At 32.3% G+C, this 18231-nt stretch overlaps 1 protein-coding gene across 1 annotated transcript in view; it reads right to left on the bottom strand.

The window, feature by feature from the left end:
• Nucleotides 1-18231, bottom strand: part of Rab3-GEF (Rab3 GDP-GTP exchange factor) — an 81718-nt gene that overhangs the window by 21479 nt on the left and 42008 nt on the right. The window contains 5 exon segments of the mRNA XM_067265323.1: nucleotides 1462-1959; nucleotides 2993-3078; nucleotides 3081-3094; nucleotides 5120-5288; nucleotides 13900-14010. Of these exon segments, the coding sequence (XP_067121424.1) occupies nucleotides 1462-1959; nucleotides 2993-3078; nucleotides 3081-3094; nucleotides 5120-5288; nucleotides 13900-14010 (878 nt within the window).

Raw genomic sequence — 18231 nt, 5'->3', positions numbered from 1 at the left:
GAGTTTGCACGTCTCTTACCAAGGAAACATAATTAGGTGTATATCCTGACAAAGATAATAATAATGATTCTTCAGTATGGGAATCAGTCAGGACAGAATGTTTAGTCTTCGTTAACTTTAAGTATGAAAATGCCAATTCACACAGGTATGTAGTTCCGAAACAGGAATAAATATATTTGCTACATTTGGTGATACTGGGATATTTTTCCTCAATTGACGTATTTCCAAAAATCCAAAAATATAGAGGTCTGTTGCCGAAAACGCTCACTTATCGAGTAAATAGATAGGTAAGAAAAGCCATAATTTAATTTAAAACACAAAGAACAGGTACTTACATTTTAAACAAATGAAAAATTGAAACTCAACATTGTCACCGTGGATAAATAATATTGATTAATAATAATAATATTGTTAATACTAAAGAAAAGAAGCTACCGCATGACAGTATCAAATATTCAAGCTAAATAGCTGTGTTTTCTACGAGTCCAGTGATAACTGCATGCATATTGTTGCTTTTGCGCGTTACGTTGACGAGTTGCGTTTAGTTACAAGTGTAACACATTAAGTCAAGACATCGCGAGCGAGCGACCAAAATTGGCATCGTGATCAACCGGTCGATCGCGATCGACTTGTTGGCCACCCGTTATATATATATATATATATATATATATATACACACACACACAGTATTTTAAGTTAATCAAATCTGAATAGATATTAGCAAGGTTGAGACCAAAGTTTTAAACGTGAAAACGTGTATGTCGGATGTTCAGTGCTGCTTTCCTGTAAGCCTAGAAGTTTGGCAATGATGTTTGGAAAGTCAGTGGAATCATGCTCGCATTCCAAACGCCATTGTCAAACTTCTAGGCTTACGGGAAAGTGGCACTGAATGTCTGACATACACATTTTCACATTTAAAACTTTGGCCTCAACCTGGCTATTATCTTTACATAGACCTATATATTTAAAATTTACCTAAAATATCAAAAATTTTGAATTATCTTAAGTTTTTCTTATAAGATTATGGTAGTTTCCATTCTCTCTTCTCAAATTAATCAATCACACACACACCTAATTTTTTCCGAATTTCACGATACAGGTTTCACTTTCCCTACACTTTCAAAGCTTTATTTTAAACTGCAAACAGTGAAAGCACATGTGCAAATCTCTTTCATTCTTTTGAAGTATGAACACCTGTGAGAAGAGAATAATAGAAGAGAGAAGTGAGACATTCTCTTCTTTCCCATTCTCATAAAGTACAAACCGGCCAACTAGGTTCACTTTTTTCTACTTTTATGTTGCATTTTATTATTTTTAAAATTTTTCTTGCAATTCCTTTAGGGTCATAACCCATAGCCTGCATACTGATTTAATCCTCTAATTAGGCCATATTATTTTGTCATTTATTTTGTTTTGAAACATTTATTATATTATTATTTTGCTAAAAATTTTATTACTTACCTTTAATAAAGTCTTTCTACCAGCTTCTCTAGCAGGTTTAGTTGCTTCCAAAGCTGTCTTACTCGCTTCGACCGCTGCCTTGCTTGCCTCTCGAGCGACTTCACGAGCTTCTCTGGCAACAGTTTCTAATAATGAAGTTTGGCTATTTTGTTGGGTGAGAGTATTGCTGCTCATGCTACTGGCTCTACTGAGAACGCTGCTGATGCTTATTGTACGAGTTGGAGTGGGTATGGGAGTCGCGCCGCTAGATGGGGTGATTTTATCTAAAGAAGGCTCGGTTGTGAGAGAACTTCCGGAACGAAACCTAGATATCGTGGCATGCTGCGCGGGAGGCTCTCTTTCTTGAGTACTTTCGATGTCACTACCCAAACTCTCCACAGGACTACGTCCGGGAAGCGGAGGAAGTGGAGAAACGACGGATCGAATCGTTGAGGGCGTGAGCGTCGACGTTTCACCTTCTTGCCCGCTAAATACGTCAGCTTCAGCATCTCCATGTTCCTTTAAAAAAAAAAACATTCATTTATAAAAATTCAGAAATTGCACGTTCAATTAATTTTAATCAAATCCTAAATATTACTTCACTAATAACAGAACATTTATGTTTATATGCATAGTCTTTTCAAATTATATATTGTATTTCCTGTAATAGTCACCCAGTGTGCAATATTTTCACTTTGGATGAGCAAGGAATTGGAGTAAAAAAATATTCACACAGGAAAGGAAAAAGCACAATTTGAAAAAAGGCAAAATCTTGTTAAATCAAAATATCGTAATGAATACTGTTTATAAAAATAATTTGAATAAAGTACTCAAATTACTCAATATTGCCGGAAAGCAGATATTTTGTCAGACAGATTTTCATCCATTAAAAGGAGACCATACTGACCTTTCAAAAATTGTTTGAATAAGAGTAGCATTCACAAAAGAATTCCATTCTACATCTTTTCCATGAGCAATCACCATTCTGCTCTTACTCCAATTTAATTTTTATTCAATTTACTGTTAATCAATCAATTCTAGAAGTATTCTTAGTTGATATATAAGTTTTACACTCCTAAGATTGTCTATTATTTTATCTGTAACAATACAGAATCTTCCAAAAAAATGTTACTACTTTAAATAACTATACTTATGTTAATTATTACCCAAGAAGTATGCAATGTAATGTACATCAATTGACAGAATAACCATTCGAGTTTTATTTGCCATCATTTGAACATCTTTTTGTCTAATGTCTCTAGGAAGCAACGTAAAAAAAAATGGCAATTCTCCAAAAAAGAGAAAGCATTTTGTATTCTGCAGTCTGCAAACTTGGACTAGATCTTCATTGTACAATAAGAATGTTTGCTTTATATGATGGATCACTTTGAACTTGTCTGTGAAACTCAAAAACCATGTTGCATAATGACGACTGATTCTGATTCTGTGGACTGCAGAACAAAAAATACCTTCTCTACTGTTGCAACTAAATCATGTAAAAACTGAAAAATAAAAGTAAGCTATTAAAATGTCTAATTATAAAAAGAAATACCTGCAATTCAGATCTGTATGGAGAAGGATGAAAGCCAGGTGTTTCGGTAGTGTTTTTGGTTTTATTTATATCACCTTCTGGATCCAGTTAAACGATGGACTACTGTATGAAAGAAACAATTATGAATATAAATGCAGAAATTGCAATACAAGAATTTAAAAATAATGATTATTAATTAAATAAAATACCAACTGATTACTTGTCTTGACCGATGCTACATTATAATCAGAAATATATTAATGTTAAAAGGGGTTTAAGGAGTGAAATTGTTTATAATTTCAGAATAAGCCTACATAAATAGATAAACGCTTTCAATATAACACACATTTACTGCTAAACATACTATAAATAAATATTTTACAGTTAAGTTTCAGATTAAAACTTAGTAGATATTTGTGTACTGTACCTACAGTATCATTAGAAGGTGTTTTTTTTTAATCCAATCATTACAATTGAGCAATCATTAGGTCTGTTAGGTAGAATGAAAAATAGATTTAGAATTCCATGTTATTGTGAGATTTTAAGCTCTTTTGTGAGTTTTAAACGTTAATATTTTTAATTATTATTTTCTTTCTTTTTCCAATTCCTTTTTTCGTGGGAGGTCGAGAAGATGACCTTTTCCCCTCCGATTTATGTGGCACTTCAATGAGTGATCTTTTACTCTTTCAAATACATTCCAAACATCAGAGATGATTCTCCCCTTGTGACTGAGTATCATTTGTTCATTTTCACCTCATCATAATCTACGGTACTAGCCAATTAACACAAGACTGAATTTGTTACTCGATAGAGGGTAACGAGAGAGGGTCACCCTAACAGAAGGATCTGAAATGAACCCACCCACATACTTCCTATTTCGCTGACTTTGTCACTGATAACACTGATCAGATGACTCACGGACAGAACAATTATTACTAAGGTTGCAAAATAACTCTTGACCTTAAGTCACCTCCAATCATTTATTCCGAATGTTTTACAGCTGTTATCAAATTTACGAGGTAGAATGAGTAACAATACCAGATAGAGAGAAGTCATAAATTTGTCAAAACATTTGATTTTTTGACAATTAATATAAACAAACTCTAGAGACAGACTGAACTAGGAAAGAGTTGCATCATCAGATGCATTAGTCAGCTCCCCTGAAACAGGTATAAAAAGGTGCTGGATACAGACCTCCAAGTGAACACCAACAGTGGACCCAAGAGCCAAAGTCGCCATAATCTCTGCCAATTCTTCGACAGCCTGCCATACTCTAGGGCAGACATCTACAGAAGACACAGGACCCTCCAGCCCAACTCCGCAATACTCTCCGACGGCCTGCCATACAACAGTGCACATGCCCACAACAGTGGACATACGACCCATCCCAACGGTCACGAAGCCATCCGACTCCGCCATAATCGCCGACAGCTCACCTCTAATACTCCGCTAGATCAGTGAATGTATTCAGGACAACACGTAATCACGAATCCATACACCGCGAGTGTCCATTAAGAGGTATTAACTTAGATTGTTTTGTAAACTTTCTCTCACTCTCTCTCTCAGTCTCGCTTAGTTATAAGTTAGAATAATGGCATTATCAAACAGTCAACATATGAATGGTCACACGCCAAATAAAATTGTTGGGTTGATATGTGAATTTACTGTTAATTTGGTATCTTATAGTTCTACTTTCGAATAATTGTAAGTTTGTACTTTTTGTATATGTTTACCTGTCTAATAAACTAGTTTTATGTTAAATGCTGTCTTCAATGAGCCAACACCTTACCACCACCTCACTATCCCTCCCACTCAATTTTTGCCCTCCTATAGCCATCCAGTGACCGGGAAGCCGGTAAGTAGGGTCAAGCTCACCGCTTTGCCCCCTTGGTTCTCACACTATATTTTTATTTGTGTATAAAAAAATTTTATTTAAAAGCAATTCGACACAGCCCTTACATATTAGATGCATGTGGATCTTTACATTTTATTATGCAAGTAAATATTCTATTGCTTTCTTTGTTACTCGGCCTATAATAACTTGGTATAAAATCTAGTAATAACTTGGTATAAAATCGGCATTATATTTTACAAAAATATTACACTTGTGGTTATAATGACAACTGTTTAATTAGATGATCATTTTACCTTGAAAGTGATGATTGTGATGAAGAAGTGGAAAGTGAACCAGGAATAGAGAAGGCAGAATCACTGCTTGTAACACCAGTACCGGGTAGTTGTAATGTACTTGGAGGTTGATATACTGCTCGGTGATCAAAAAGAACTTGGCTGTATCCTGTTTCTTCCATATTCATTCCTAAAAAGACATTAAAATTTAAATAAGTAAAGATTTACACCATGCCTTATTCTTTTATTTACATATATTGCATTATGTACTTAATGATATAAAATTCTAGTTTTCTGGAAAGCAAACGAGACTAGTTTTCTAATAGAGTGAAATATTTACAAAATTATCAAGAAGTAAAACAGAAATTATTATTAAATTACTCTCTAATTCAGTGATTCCAAGCATTTCAACTCTTGTCACACTTCATTATTAAATATTTCAAGAACAAACAGGTCAATTGCAAAGATATTTTCAGGGAAAGTCAAAATAATAAAATCTTGTTAATATTACTGTTAAGTTCTAACCTACTATAAGTTTAACCAGAGAGAGATCCTTTTTTTTTTTTTTAAATATTTCGTCACACATTTTGCGAATTTGTCTGCTGCTTCCTTTTGTGTCAAAATTGCATGAAAAATTTTTTGATTTTTTTTTATTTGGGAGGAGATTGCATGCAAGCATTCATGCAAACCATTTTTTCTAATTTATTTAGCATTTAACAGTCACTAATGATTGCCATAGTCAATCCACAGTTAAACATTAATATCGAATTATAAATTATTTATATTAAATTACTCAATGTAAAAGTATGGATATATCTAAATTAATAGCTCTGGAAGTGAAGATCGAGTAGAGGTCTGGGTAGAACCATTGGCAATGCTTTTGCATAGTGATCGGGAGTTGTGGATTCGAGTCCTGTTCCAGGCCGATTCTTTTCTTTCAAAAATTAAAAGTTAATTTATTATAATTATTTAAGTTATGAGTAAAGAGGTATGCAGATGGTAACCTAACTGCCTACCTCTAGTCAAATGACTTTCCTAAATTAGTCTTATTACACAGATCAATAATATGGCAATTTTGCATTAAAAAATTTCTCAACCATATTAACCTTTCAGCAGTGGGAGAGTCAGGTATGGTTCTATCCCTTAGTAGTGGAGAATATACCCGAAAAATTTTTAAAGTATTTTTTCACGCAATTTTTCTCATTTCCGTTTTAGAAAAAGTATTTGTAAACAGTTATGTCTAGTAAAGAAAAGTCTTTTTTTATTGTTACATAATTCATTTTTTATGTGAATTTATTTTTTGCGGTAGTTTTTGGCTATATTTTGGTGATAGCCCCCAAAAGAATTTAACGTATATATACGTCCCTCACCACTGCCACACGATCGCCCTTGACGTATATATACATCCCTCACTGCTGAGTGGTTAAAGTGAATCTGCATAAATGGACATCACATATATGGAAGGGTTACCGTATATTCCTGTATTATAAATATTAAAAACACAGATTTTATCTATCAAATATAAATATTAAAACTAACTTTGTAAATTTCCATTCCATTTTGTCCAAATCTAACACACATGTTTGATCTTACATGAAAAATAATTATATTAATTTTAAACATAGCCCAACAATCTTTCAGATTCCTAATGAATGCAAAGGATAATTATGATTTTAAAAATACTGCTAGCCTACTCCATACCATAATACGATCGCAGATTTAAAAATAACTTCATATACATAGGATCTAAGAACATAGCTTAAAGAATGGCAGTGTAGCTGTACGCTATACCTTTTTATTGTAAATATAGATTTAAGTTTAGTTTAATATCTTTCTTTTCCCTATCCTTTGTCTCATCCCCTTCTAGAACTTTCTTGCTTTGTCTTTCTGGTTCATTACCCCTTGGGTGGGATTGCCAATTCTGAGAAAAGGAGTACATAAACAAAGGGTGAGGCAAGGCCCTGGAGCCGATTAACAAAGAGTAGAGACACTTTGGTCGGGACACTCAACAAGTACAGATGGACAGAAGGAAGGCTCGATATAGCTAGCACGCTAATCGGAGACCACTGAGTTGCGAAAGGGAAACTTGTACTCGAGTCATGAAGAGTAAGGGCGGAATTTGGGTAGCCACCCGATCGAATTTTTAGAAGATTGAAAGTTACGTTCACCCCCAAGGAACTAGTAAAGGAATTGAAGAGCTCCGATGCATAACATCGAGGTGTAATATTAACCCCAAGAAAAGAATCAGATTTGTCTCACCCAAGTCTTTAAGACCAGAAAAATCCCGGGTATTCCTTTTTTTTCCTCATTCTTCTATCTTCCATTTTCTTGTCTTTCCTTAGTTGTAGTTAGTATAAGTATTAGTTTGTAAGTTTCGGCCTGCGTATAGTTGTCGCGCGCATTGATCTTTTGTTCGTTAGAATATATCGTAGCGTATGTGTGTATAGTCAATTACTTGTAGTTGTTGGGATCCAACGAACTTGTTTAGAGCGATAATAAATTACTTTGTCACCTTAAGAAAACTAGTCATTTATTTGTACCTGTCGCCCTAAACTTCACAGCAGAATGAAAGTACAGCATTGCCAATAATAAAGCAGTGATGACTCTAGACTAGTATAAGAAAACATCCAGTTGGTTCAATCGGATGTAGCTAAGTTAATTAACACATTGACTGCCAACTACGAGATGACTCGTATTTTACCAGTAGCGTGCCATGACATTTGATGATAGGGAAGCTGTGTTTCTGTAAGAAGCCGACTTCCAGGGGCAATCAGTTAACTGCACATCAGTGATGGCCTAGGGTCCATTCATACGTGTGTAATGGCAGAAGAGACATACCTGGCAAAAACTGACAAAAAAGAAACATAAAATAAACATATACTATGTACAAAATAGCTTGCTTTAGGACAGTCAGCCGTTTGGACATCCTGGGTGTCGATGTGGTTCTTTGATGGTCGATCAAAAGTGTCCCCGGGACAGTGGCATTGCCAAGTCTGTAGGGCATGGGGAGACTTCCTCTGTTGGCGTTGGGGAAATGGCCTAAGTCCGAAGTGGCACAGATTACTAGTTGGCACAATAGACGAGAAACTGTTTTCTTTTTTTTTTTTTTTTTTGCATGTTGACACACTGCGTTTTGGTTATTCAGAACATTAACCGAGTGCCAGGCAGATGTCCTCGATTGTTGGAAATTATATCAATCTCCGTTCTTTCTTTCATTCATTTTGATTGGTCGTTCTCCTTCAATCACACTTTGTGTTGGTCCCTGGTTACTAAACGTAACGAGACTCTTACCTGGAGCGGGAGAAAAGTCAAAATCAAAGATGAATTCGATCTTCCACCGATCATAGGACGACTTCCTTCCGCGATTTATGGTTTCTGCCTTGCAGTTTGATATAAACAATGGGTGTCCGACTACAAACAACTTTTACCTATGTTTTTTTAAACTAATAAATTTTTCTCTAAATTAACCGTTTTTTCGTGTCTTTCGTGATGGGTCAGACCTGTCCGGTACATGACATTTCCATAAAAGTTTTAAACAAATACTGGAAATGACAAAAATAAACAATTTATGTATTTTAGTTCTAATATACAAATAATATATACATAATACAAATTGATATGATACAAACAATGATAAAAAAACTTGTTTTTTTAATTTTTTATAAATGAACTTTATTCGGCGATTTTTTCCACAAAGTCGTAATTAATTTATCATAAAAGTCGTTGGTCGTCGACTCCATCAACATATTTGAAAGCTCTTTTTCTATGGAAAGCGATGCTAGCGATGACAATTTTTCCTCCGACCGAGTGTTCCTGGCCAATGTATGAATTTGCTTTGTGGTCGAAAAACTGCGCTCAACAGACCCACCGGTAGATGGTACCGTAAATATTAATGATATTAAATCATATAATTCTTTTAGTATGTCTTTGTTCGGATCGACATTAATTATAATATGTTTTATGTCTAAGAGTGACTTATCAATATAGTCTGAACACGAATACAAATATTGCGATTCGCTACGTAATTTAGATAAGTAAATTTTATGGAAAATTTTTTGATTTAATTTATAGAATTAAAACACTCTTGGAAAAATTGGTTTTTATAATATTAAAATTATTAACATCTAAAAGTGATAAAAATTCTAAAGATTTTATGTCTGAAAATCTGTCAATATAATTACAGTATAATTAAAAGAAAATTATAATTAAATATAACTTTGCGAAGAAACGTACATAAAAATAACATTGAATACTGTTTACGTTTAAAATGTTAAACAATTCACTTGTCAGATGTGGCCACTCAGTGGCTAAGGTATAGAATCATTGGAAGCGTTATACGTGTATAGCTTCCACCAGCTAAACCGAGTGAGGTTGGTGCTCTGTAAAGCGCATGCACCAATGCCCTCTGGCTGCTTTACACCATTCAGTTATTCTCACTGTGGAAGCTGTCTCATAAGCACTTCCATTCCACCACTGATACTCGAATATACAATAGCAATCTTATCGTTTTTTTCACATGTAGTACAGAAATTTGTAATAAGATACATAATGCAGTTATAATAAAATATTAATTTTAATTAATTCAAAGTACGTTAAAATATGAAAATTTATATTTTAGAAACTACAAGGGAAAGTCATTGAAAGGTGGAAGCGCCACTTCCACCGCTTCCAATGACGGCATGCCACTGTATTTTACGTTACTGCCTAGGACGCCACCTACAAGTTATATCATAGTTTGATTCCTTGCCATATTTGTGCAGCTATGATGTAATTCGTAGTATATTAGTGTAAATATGAATAGATAGCCTCAGAGGCAAGAACAAAAAATCAAATTTGGCTTACATGAACAGAACATTTATTAATAAATGAACAGAAAATATTATAATAAAAAGTTCATTCAAAATCAAAAGCAAAACAATATTTTTATTGTTTGTGATAATTTTTAAAACAATCTTCCACAGAAAGGGCTGGCTTATCTGGACAGATTGAACAGAAATAACGCATTTCTTGACACTTTTTAGCTTCGGTACAAATTCGACATGGCTTTGTCGGATGCTGTTTTTTTTTTTCAGTAGGTGGAATACTCTGTAAATAGTGAAGCTCTTGCAATCTAATTATTTTTTTTAAACTGGTTGAGTCTCTTCTCCAATAAACGCTTCGATGAATGCTTCTGTAAACTTTATAAGTTTTATTTTAGAAGAAGTTGCTTTTTGAAAGAGTTTGTGCATTGTGTATATATATCTCTAGCATATGTAATGCAATCTTTTTGGGCTATCTAATTGTCTTTATTAGAGCTGTGTAGTATGATAGCATTTGATCTGATCGGTCAATGCCAGACATTCCATGACTGTAATCTCGAATTATATTTGGTTTCATTGAACATTCTAGTCAGTGGTCTTTTCTTATCCATATTGGGGTATTTATAATTTAATTATAAATTAAGTAAAAAATAGCACACTCAAAAAAGACATGAATGTGATGTGCTCAACTCTATATCTGATTTATTATTAACGAATTTAGATGCACATCTCTGAATGGCTGTAGCGAGGTGATAGGACAAATCGTGTCTATGCACGAATTAACTCGTAGTTTGGCTTTAGCAAAGAGCTTTCTGTTACATAAGCCAACTACGAGATAATTCATAAAATCTTTTTTTTAAAAATACATTCTATATGCTTTTTGATTATTACTATGTACTCTAATTAGAGTTTTTAATAACATAATATAATTAAATTAAGTTGGCATTTTACACCAGAATCCTGAAAAATCATATGGCAGTCAACGTGTTAAGAAAACCTTAGATACCAATAAACTTAGAACACTAGAAATGCGGGAAATAAATAAGAACTCCCGTCAGGAGAAATGTATAAGTAGAAAAGATGTAGTAACGATTTCTTCCAATTTTAAATCACTCATAGAAAACCCGGTGCATGATGATACGATATAACAACATAGTTATGCAGCAGTCGTAAACATTAGGCAATATTATATTATTTTGTCATAATTTGTTTTCTACGATAAAATTTGGGATGCTGGGATTTAAACATTTAATTCTAAATCATTTTTAACATTGATGAACTACTGACATATAAAAGAACGAGTTTGAAAAAGATTTTCAACTTACAAAGACAAAAGTCTTCTATAGAAGACTGATGCTAGCTCCCTAAACATCTGCAATTTTTGTTTTGCAACAATTTTGGTGCCAGAAACATACAAAAGGATAGTTTGCATTCATTTGTTGATTTTATATGTTAACAATGATTAAATTTTGATCAATATTTCTTCTATAAATAAACTGTATTTAATAATTTCACTTTAATAGCATCTTATTTTTATTGATATTTATATTTCACAAAGAAACTGTATACTGTAAATCAAGATCACCTTATATGTAACAATTATATTCAAACTTTTAAATATTTTTTTCTCATATTCTAATGTATCTAGAACATTATTTGGATTTTTGAATGATTCGAAAAACTTTTTGTTACTTGTTTGTAGAATAATATTCACAAACTGAAACTTGTTTGTTTTTAAATCGATTACTACTACAAATTTTTAATAAAAAGTATGTGATTTCAAAATAAATTTATAATTAAAACTTTCAGTCTTTACGTTGTCTACAGTAGATAATATAGAAAATAATATTTTCAACTTTCCTGTTATGAAAAAGTATTTGTTTCCTTCAAAATTAAATGTTTTATTTTAGAAACTTTTCATTTTTCAAAACAGGAAGTATAATAAATGAAAAAGTTCTAATAATAATTGTATAGTATTTATATGATATGATCTGTGATAAATTAAAATGTATTATACATAAGAAATTAAAATTTTATTTTATATTTACTCAGTTTATCAAACAATAAAATTTCTTAGTAGTAATAAATCTTGTTTATGTAAGACATTTAAACTCGAGTATGCCTTTTATGACCATTTTAAGTTTGTTGAAGTACACAATATCCGTCAAGTTTCTCAGAATCTAAATTTTATATTAATACAGTAGACCCCCCATAGTCATTCCATGTTATATGAATTCCGTGTTGTACAAGTCACTTAGATTTTACAAATACATGAGCCATTCACAGCCTGGCACTTGTGCAGTTTAGGGGGTACCGCTGTTTGAAAGGTTTTCTTCCATAAAATTAATCGATTCTAGACTAACATCGATTCTTGACTCGAACATTTCCAAAACACGTATAATTTTTTGGGAATAATCCATATAAACTATGCTATAAACAAAAAATTCTAAAAATACTTTCCAAGTGCACACCGTTCAAAGACACCATTGCTTAAGCTTGTTTTCGTCGCAGAGTGGCTCATTGAACGGAGGACGTGTTTCTTGATAAGTTATTCTTTCTGCAAAAAATTAACTGAACTTTGAAGACATCATTAATAGAAATATAATTTTTATGGCTGTTGAATAATAAATTTTTTAGTAGGTCTGCTGCTCGTTTAAACTCAACAGTTTGTGCAATGTCCACTATTGGTCCAGATTCGACCAAACCTGTTGAGACACGAGTCAGCCATGACAATCTGTCTCATTCTTTTACCGTGTTATACAAACACAATCGCAATTTTTCTGCCGTGTTATACAAATCCATCTTATATGAACCTGTGTTATAGGGGGGTCTACTGTAGTTATTGTTCTAATAATAGCAATAATAATTTATAATTAAATTACTGTAATTATGTTAATTATTATCTGAGAAGTATTCAATGAGAGTAACCATCTGAGTTTTGTTTCCCATCCACATTTAGAAGATGTCAGATTGTCTACTACCTCTAGGAAGAGCCATAAACCAAAATGGCAACTCCACAAAGGAGAAAGTGTTGTGTGTTTCACAGTTCACAAATAAGAATCGTTTGTCATCATGCAACCTGAGTAATCTGTGAGAGCCATAGAATTGCAGATGCCACAGGAGTGATGACAGATATACTGTAGCAAGTGGAGAAAGAATTTTAGTATCGAAGAAATCTTCTATGTAATGCAAAGTGTATGTGTTGGAAAACTGTAATGGACAATGTAAAGCTTTGATTGTTTTCTGATGTTTTCATATATGTTATGACATTCTAGGATAATAATTAACATAATTACAATAATAAAAAATGGTAGCATTCTTTTTGAAGACCCAGTGTATATATTTTACCGATATTTAATTTTGTCAAGAACATTATTTTTTTATATTTAGCTAGCATCATTAATTTTGGAACCACAAAGGCTAAAACTTAAATTTTTTTAGTTTTAGAGCTTAATAAATTATTCAAATCACCTCATTCATTTACGTAATTTAAAGTTAAAGATCCTAACAGGCAGTCTCCACATCATTTATATTATTCCATATTTGTTAAAAGCATAAATGCATAAATCCAGACTGTCTACCATTTGTTTGTTCAAGTTTTATTATTTTACTAATCATCACAAATTATTGTCTTTTGTCACTCACTCAATTATATGTACTAATCTTCACACATTAATAACATTCATCATATTGTTCATCTTTCATTACATCAATGATTTTTTATTAGCCCACAGAACACATTAATTACCATTACTGAAATTTTGTTTTTAAAATGTAAGGTTTTTGATCGTTTGTTTTCAAGCTAGCAACTTCAACATCATTGATTTTAAAACAAAATAAAATTAATGACTACTTAGCTATGCCTCTTATAATTAAAATGTACTAGAAGTCAAAATCATTGATTTAAATATAATTCCATACCTAAAATAAGTGATTATCTGAACTACCTAATCCCATTTCTTAAATTGTCTTTATGTTATTTTATTTATAATAAGTCAATACCTGTGAAATCGCCACTTATGTCACTATTAACCATGTCCGACACAAAGTCACTCAGGGAAGAATAAGATGAACTGGTGCTGCCAGCTCCTTCACTGTCACTTCCACTTTCATCTGCATTAAAATATTACAGTCAGAATTAATTAATATATAATGAAATATTCTTTGTTAACATCTAACTTAATACAACTTGTACAGCTAACTGTCACATTAATGTAACATATAATAAAAATACAAGTATCTCTTGATTAACATGATTAATTAATCAATCAGTGTTGCTATATACATCAAAATCATGTTAATCAAATATAAGAAACAACGGTAAAAGTTATAATTTGTCCACAATTAATTACTGTACAGTGTTCCACTTGAATTTGATTTGCCTATACACAATTAACAGTTAAAGATATAAGTTCAATAAAAAAAATCACCATGTCTGTACATGTGCTCCAGCAATCAGTGACATTATCAAGGCAATAGGCAATTTCCTGCCATGTACGCTACAGCATGTCCTGCCTCACAGTAGCAATGGCTGTGATGATGTACTCCAAAAAATCCTGAAGGTCTCTGACTGAAGTTGCATAAACCATATCTTTCACAAAAACCAAACAGAAAAAAATCTAAGGGGATCAGACCAGGAGATCTTGACAACCATGCTATTGGACATACCAGATCACATCCTGTGCTTGCAACAAAGCCATGACTGAACAATAATGCTCACAATTTGAATTCTGTGAAACCTACAGTACAAAAAAAAAAAATCTCTATAAAACTTAATGAGCATTTCCACCAGATACCACTTGTTGCTTTTATATATCTTAAACCATTTGTTTTTTATGGTGAATTTAAATTGGGTATGGGGCAATGGTACATAAAGGGAATAACAACATTTCAGTCAGAAAACTATCTTCAAGACTTTCAAGTTTTTGCATAGTAAATTAAAGGCTTGTTAATTAAAATACTTCCTGCATATATTAAGGGATTTCCACAATTAATTTTTTGGCATTAATCAAATATAGCATTAAGCAAAACCACATTAAGAAAGGGATACCTGTACTTAAAATCTTACAAAAAAATTTTTTATGGTGAGGAATTAACAACAGGATATAAGAACTGAAATGTATCATCACAAACACTTAATGCTTTATTATATTAAAAACGATTCGAATTATGATGGAATCTGTCATCAATGTCCAAGTTTCCATCAAACAAATGCAAATATTACACTTTTACAATGAGAACATCTCAGCAAGTACACAATTGCTTGTCAAGATATAATACATCATGTGAAAAATTAAGTCAAATTAAATTGCAGCAGAAGTCAAGCTCGACTCGACAACATGCTATTTTTTCATTGTGAAATGTCAATGATTGCAAGTGCATCATGACGTTTTGTCACAATGCACTTGTCGGAATCTGCAGTAACATAAATCGACCTTTACTGATTAACTTATAACAACCAAAACACAAGGGTAAGTCAAAAATTATCCACATTTTGACTGTAGAATTTATTGTAATCAACCTTCAGCAAGTCAAATATATCATTTCTTGAAATAATCACCCTGCTTTTCAATACACTTTGTCCATCTGTCCACAAGTTTTCCTACTCCTGCATTAAAAAATGTTTTTGGCAGAGCTGAGAACCACAAATGCATCAAAGTCTTAACATTGTCATCAGATGTGAATCTTCGTCCCTATAGCACTTTTTTTAGGGGACCAAAGGTGATAGTCCGACGGGGCAAGATCAGAACTTTAGGGAGAAAGATCTAACACCTCAAAACAAAGTTTTTGGTGCATGTCGACAGTGTGGGTAGCCGTGTGGTATAGCCCGCACATGGCTACCCACACTGTTGACACTCTCCAATTGATTACATGATTGTAATCAATTGACTTACCCTTGTAGTTACAAACACAACTGTATTTTAAATTATATGCAACAAAAAACTTTTTAACAATCCTAATGCCTATATGTACTGCATATTATTACTTCATCTAATACTGAACAAAAGTATCTACAAAACACAAAACTCTTATTTAGATGTTATTTCTTTGAAAATTCTTATCTAAAAATAAGATAATAAATGATGTTAATGATTGAAATCTCTTTAAAATTTTTCTAAACTTCTAATTAATGAATTTTATTGATTATAAAATAACAAGGGTCAAAATCAAACATCTAAAAATACCAAATGAGTGATGTTACGTAACTACCACTTGCCGTCAAGAAATTCAAGACATTAAATAACGGAAGAAACCATTTTTTAATGCTATTTTGTCATAAAAAAAACATACAATTACAAATATATTACATTCATATTAAGAAAAAATTTATTTTATCTTCTCTTTGTCTGTTATCTTCTATATATTATAAATGACAGTTAGTGTTTATGATTTTTAAAGACTGCTTGGACTTAAGTTTTAAAATAAAACTAAATGAGCAGTTATTTACTGTGATGTCATCATGTCGTCAGCTGCAATTTTTAAATATTATATTTGATCTGGATTTAGTGATGCCTTGCCCCTGTACCTCGTACTTCTCCTGATAACAATTGAGTAATGCTAGTCATATATCTAACTCCATTCTCAAACAAATTTTCAACCAAAATCACATGACTTCTGGTCTACGCTGGAAGTTCGTGTATTGTTAATCAAGATCTCCAGCTGCTGAGCTTTCATTTATCTGTGCAAATTTTTAAATTTTAAACTGTATGAAATGTTACAATTCTATAAGAAATTTTTTAAAATTTATTATCTAAACACTAGAAATTCTCCCATCAAGCATGACAGAATACTTTTTATGAAAAAGTAAAGACTGAAGAATTAAGATTCAAAAATAGAGATTTCAAGAAATTCAAGAAGAGTTGCTAATGTTTCTATTTGCTCAAGTCGAGCTTGACACTGTGATGCTGTTTCTACAGCCCTAGACAAAGCCATTCTTACTCGATAAGTCAGAGTTCCTGGCCTTTGGGAGTCTCAGTCTTATTCTTTTAGATTTAGAATTTACCTGACCAATTTTACTCTTACACTTCCCTCCCTAGGCATTTTCTTTGACAAAATAGTGTGTCCTTTTAATTCCATGGTGATAATTGTACAGTACATATGTTAGTTAGATGAGCAATAACACTTTGTAAATAATGAGCTCGTTAGATCATTACTTCCGATTGGATAATAGAACATCACGTGGTCACTATGAAAAGATTTTTTTTTAATTTGTTACAGAAGTGACACAATGTAGCTATCTTTTTTAAACTTTAAATTTAATGAAGTTTAAAATATGCCAATTTCCAAAATATTTTAAAATGCAAACAAAAGGGAAATTCCATTGTCAAGTGTGAACTAAATGGGATCACTGATGTCACTGCAATGTAAGTGCAATCACCCATCCGAAATCCATAAAATGCTTATTCTATAGCTAATATTTCCGCAAAAGAAGTAGCATATACTTTCCACCAGAACATAGAACAAACATAACTAAAATTTCATCTGGAACAGACAAAAATTGCAAGAGTTATAAGAAATTCACACACATACTCAGATGACAGCTATTATATTATTAAATTATCGTTCCAGAATTGAAATTTTATTGTACTCTATTTTTACGAAAATTTAAAATACTATTTTAAAATGTCATATTTTGTAAGATGATGATTATCCAATGAAATATTTTGGTTGTTATAATTAAAGCAGTTGTTTAATACGATTTGTGATGATAAACTTCACTCTTTGACTAGAGGACTCTAACTTTTTTACATTGGATGGCGGACAGTAGCCTCCAATAAAAAGGTCAGTTCCACCGTAGACTTGTTATTGCCTCTAAAAAAGCGTGTGAAGGGACCAAAGGATATGGACTCATGTATATGTATAGTCTTGTAAGAAATATATTCTTTTCCTAAACTTTTTGTATTAATATAATAGATGCCAACTTGATATCTGATAAATTTTTGTCTTCAGATAGCTTATATAAATTGAAGTAATTTTTAAATCAGAAATAGATCTAAAACAGTAATCTCTCCAAAAATTTGTGGAGTTTTTCGACCCATCTGGATTCTATCCTGGAGTCTCCAAAGTACTAGGATGTTGCTTTAATCTCTTGGCCATCAGGTCATCTCTATATGGGTTACAGCACTAGGTTCTTTACCATTAGATATTCACAATAATACATATTACTGTATTAAACATACATAAAGGAAACAAAAACCATGTGACAATAAACTTCAAAGTTATCCAATGACATAACAGGTTAGCAATTTTATAAATAATTTAATTATTAAATGTCTTCATTAGATGCATTATAGACAATATTGATTTACACTTCACACCAGGAATGTTGCAGAA

Source organism: Centruroides vittatus, unplaced genomic scaffold, assembly GCF_030686945.1.
Source record: "Centruroides vittatus isolate TY-2023 unplaced genomic scaffold, ASM3068694v2 contig_221, whole genome shotgun sequence".
Lineage (NCBI taxonomy): Eukaryota > Metazoa > Arthropoda > Arachnida > Scorpiones > Buthidae > Centruroides > Centruroides vittatus.
The sequence above is the reverse complement of the archived record's forward strand: the minus strand, read 5'-3'. Positions and strand labels throughout refer to the sequence as shown.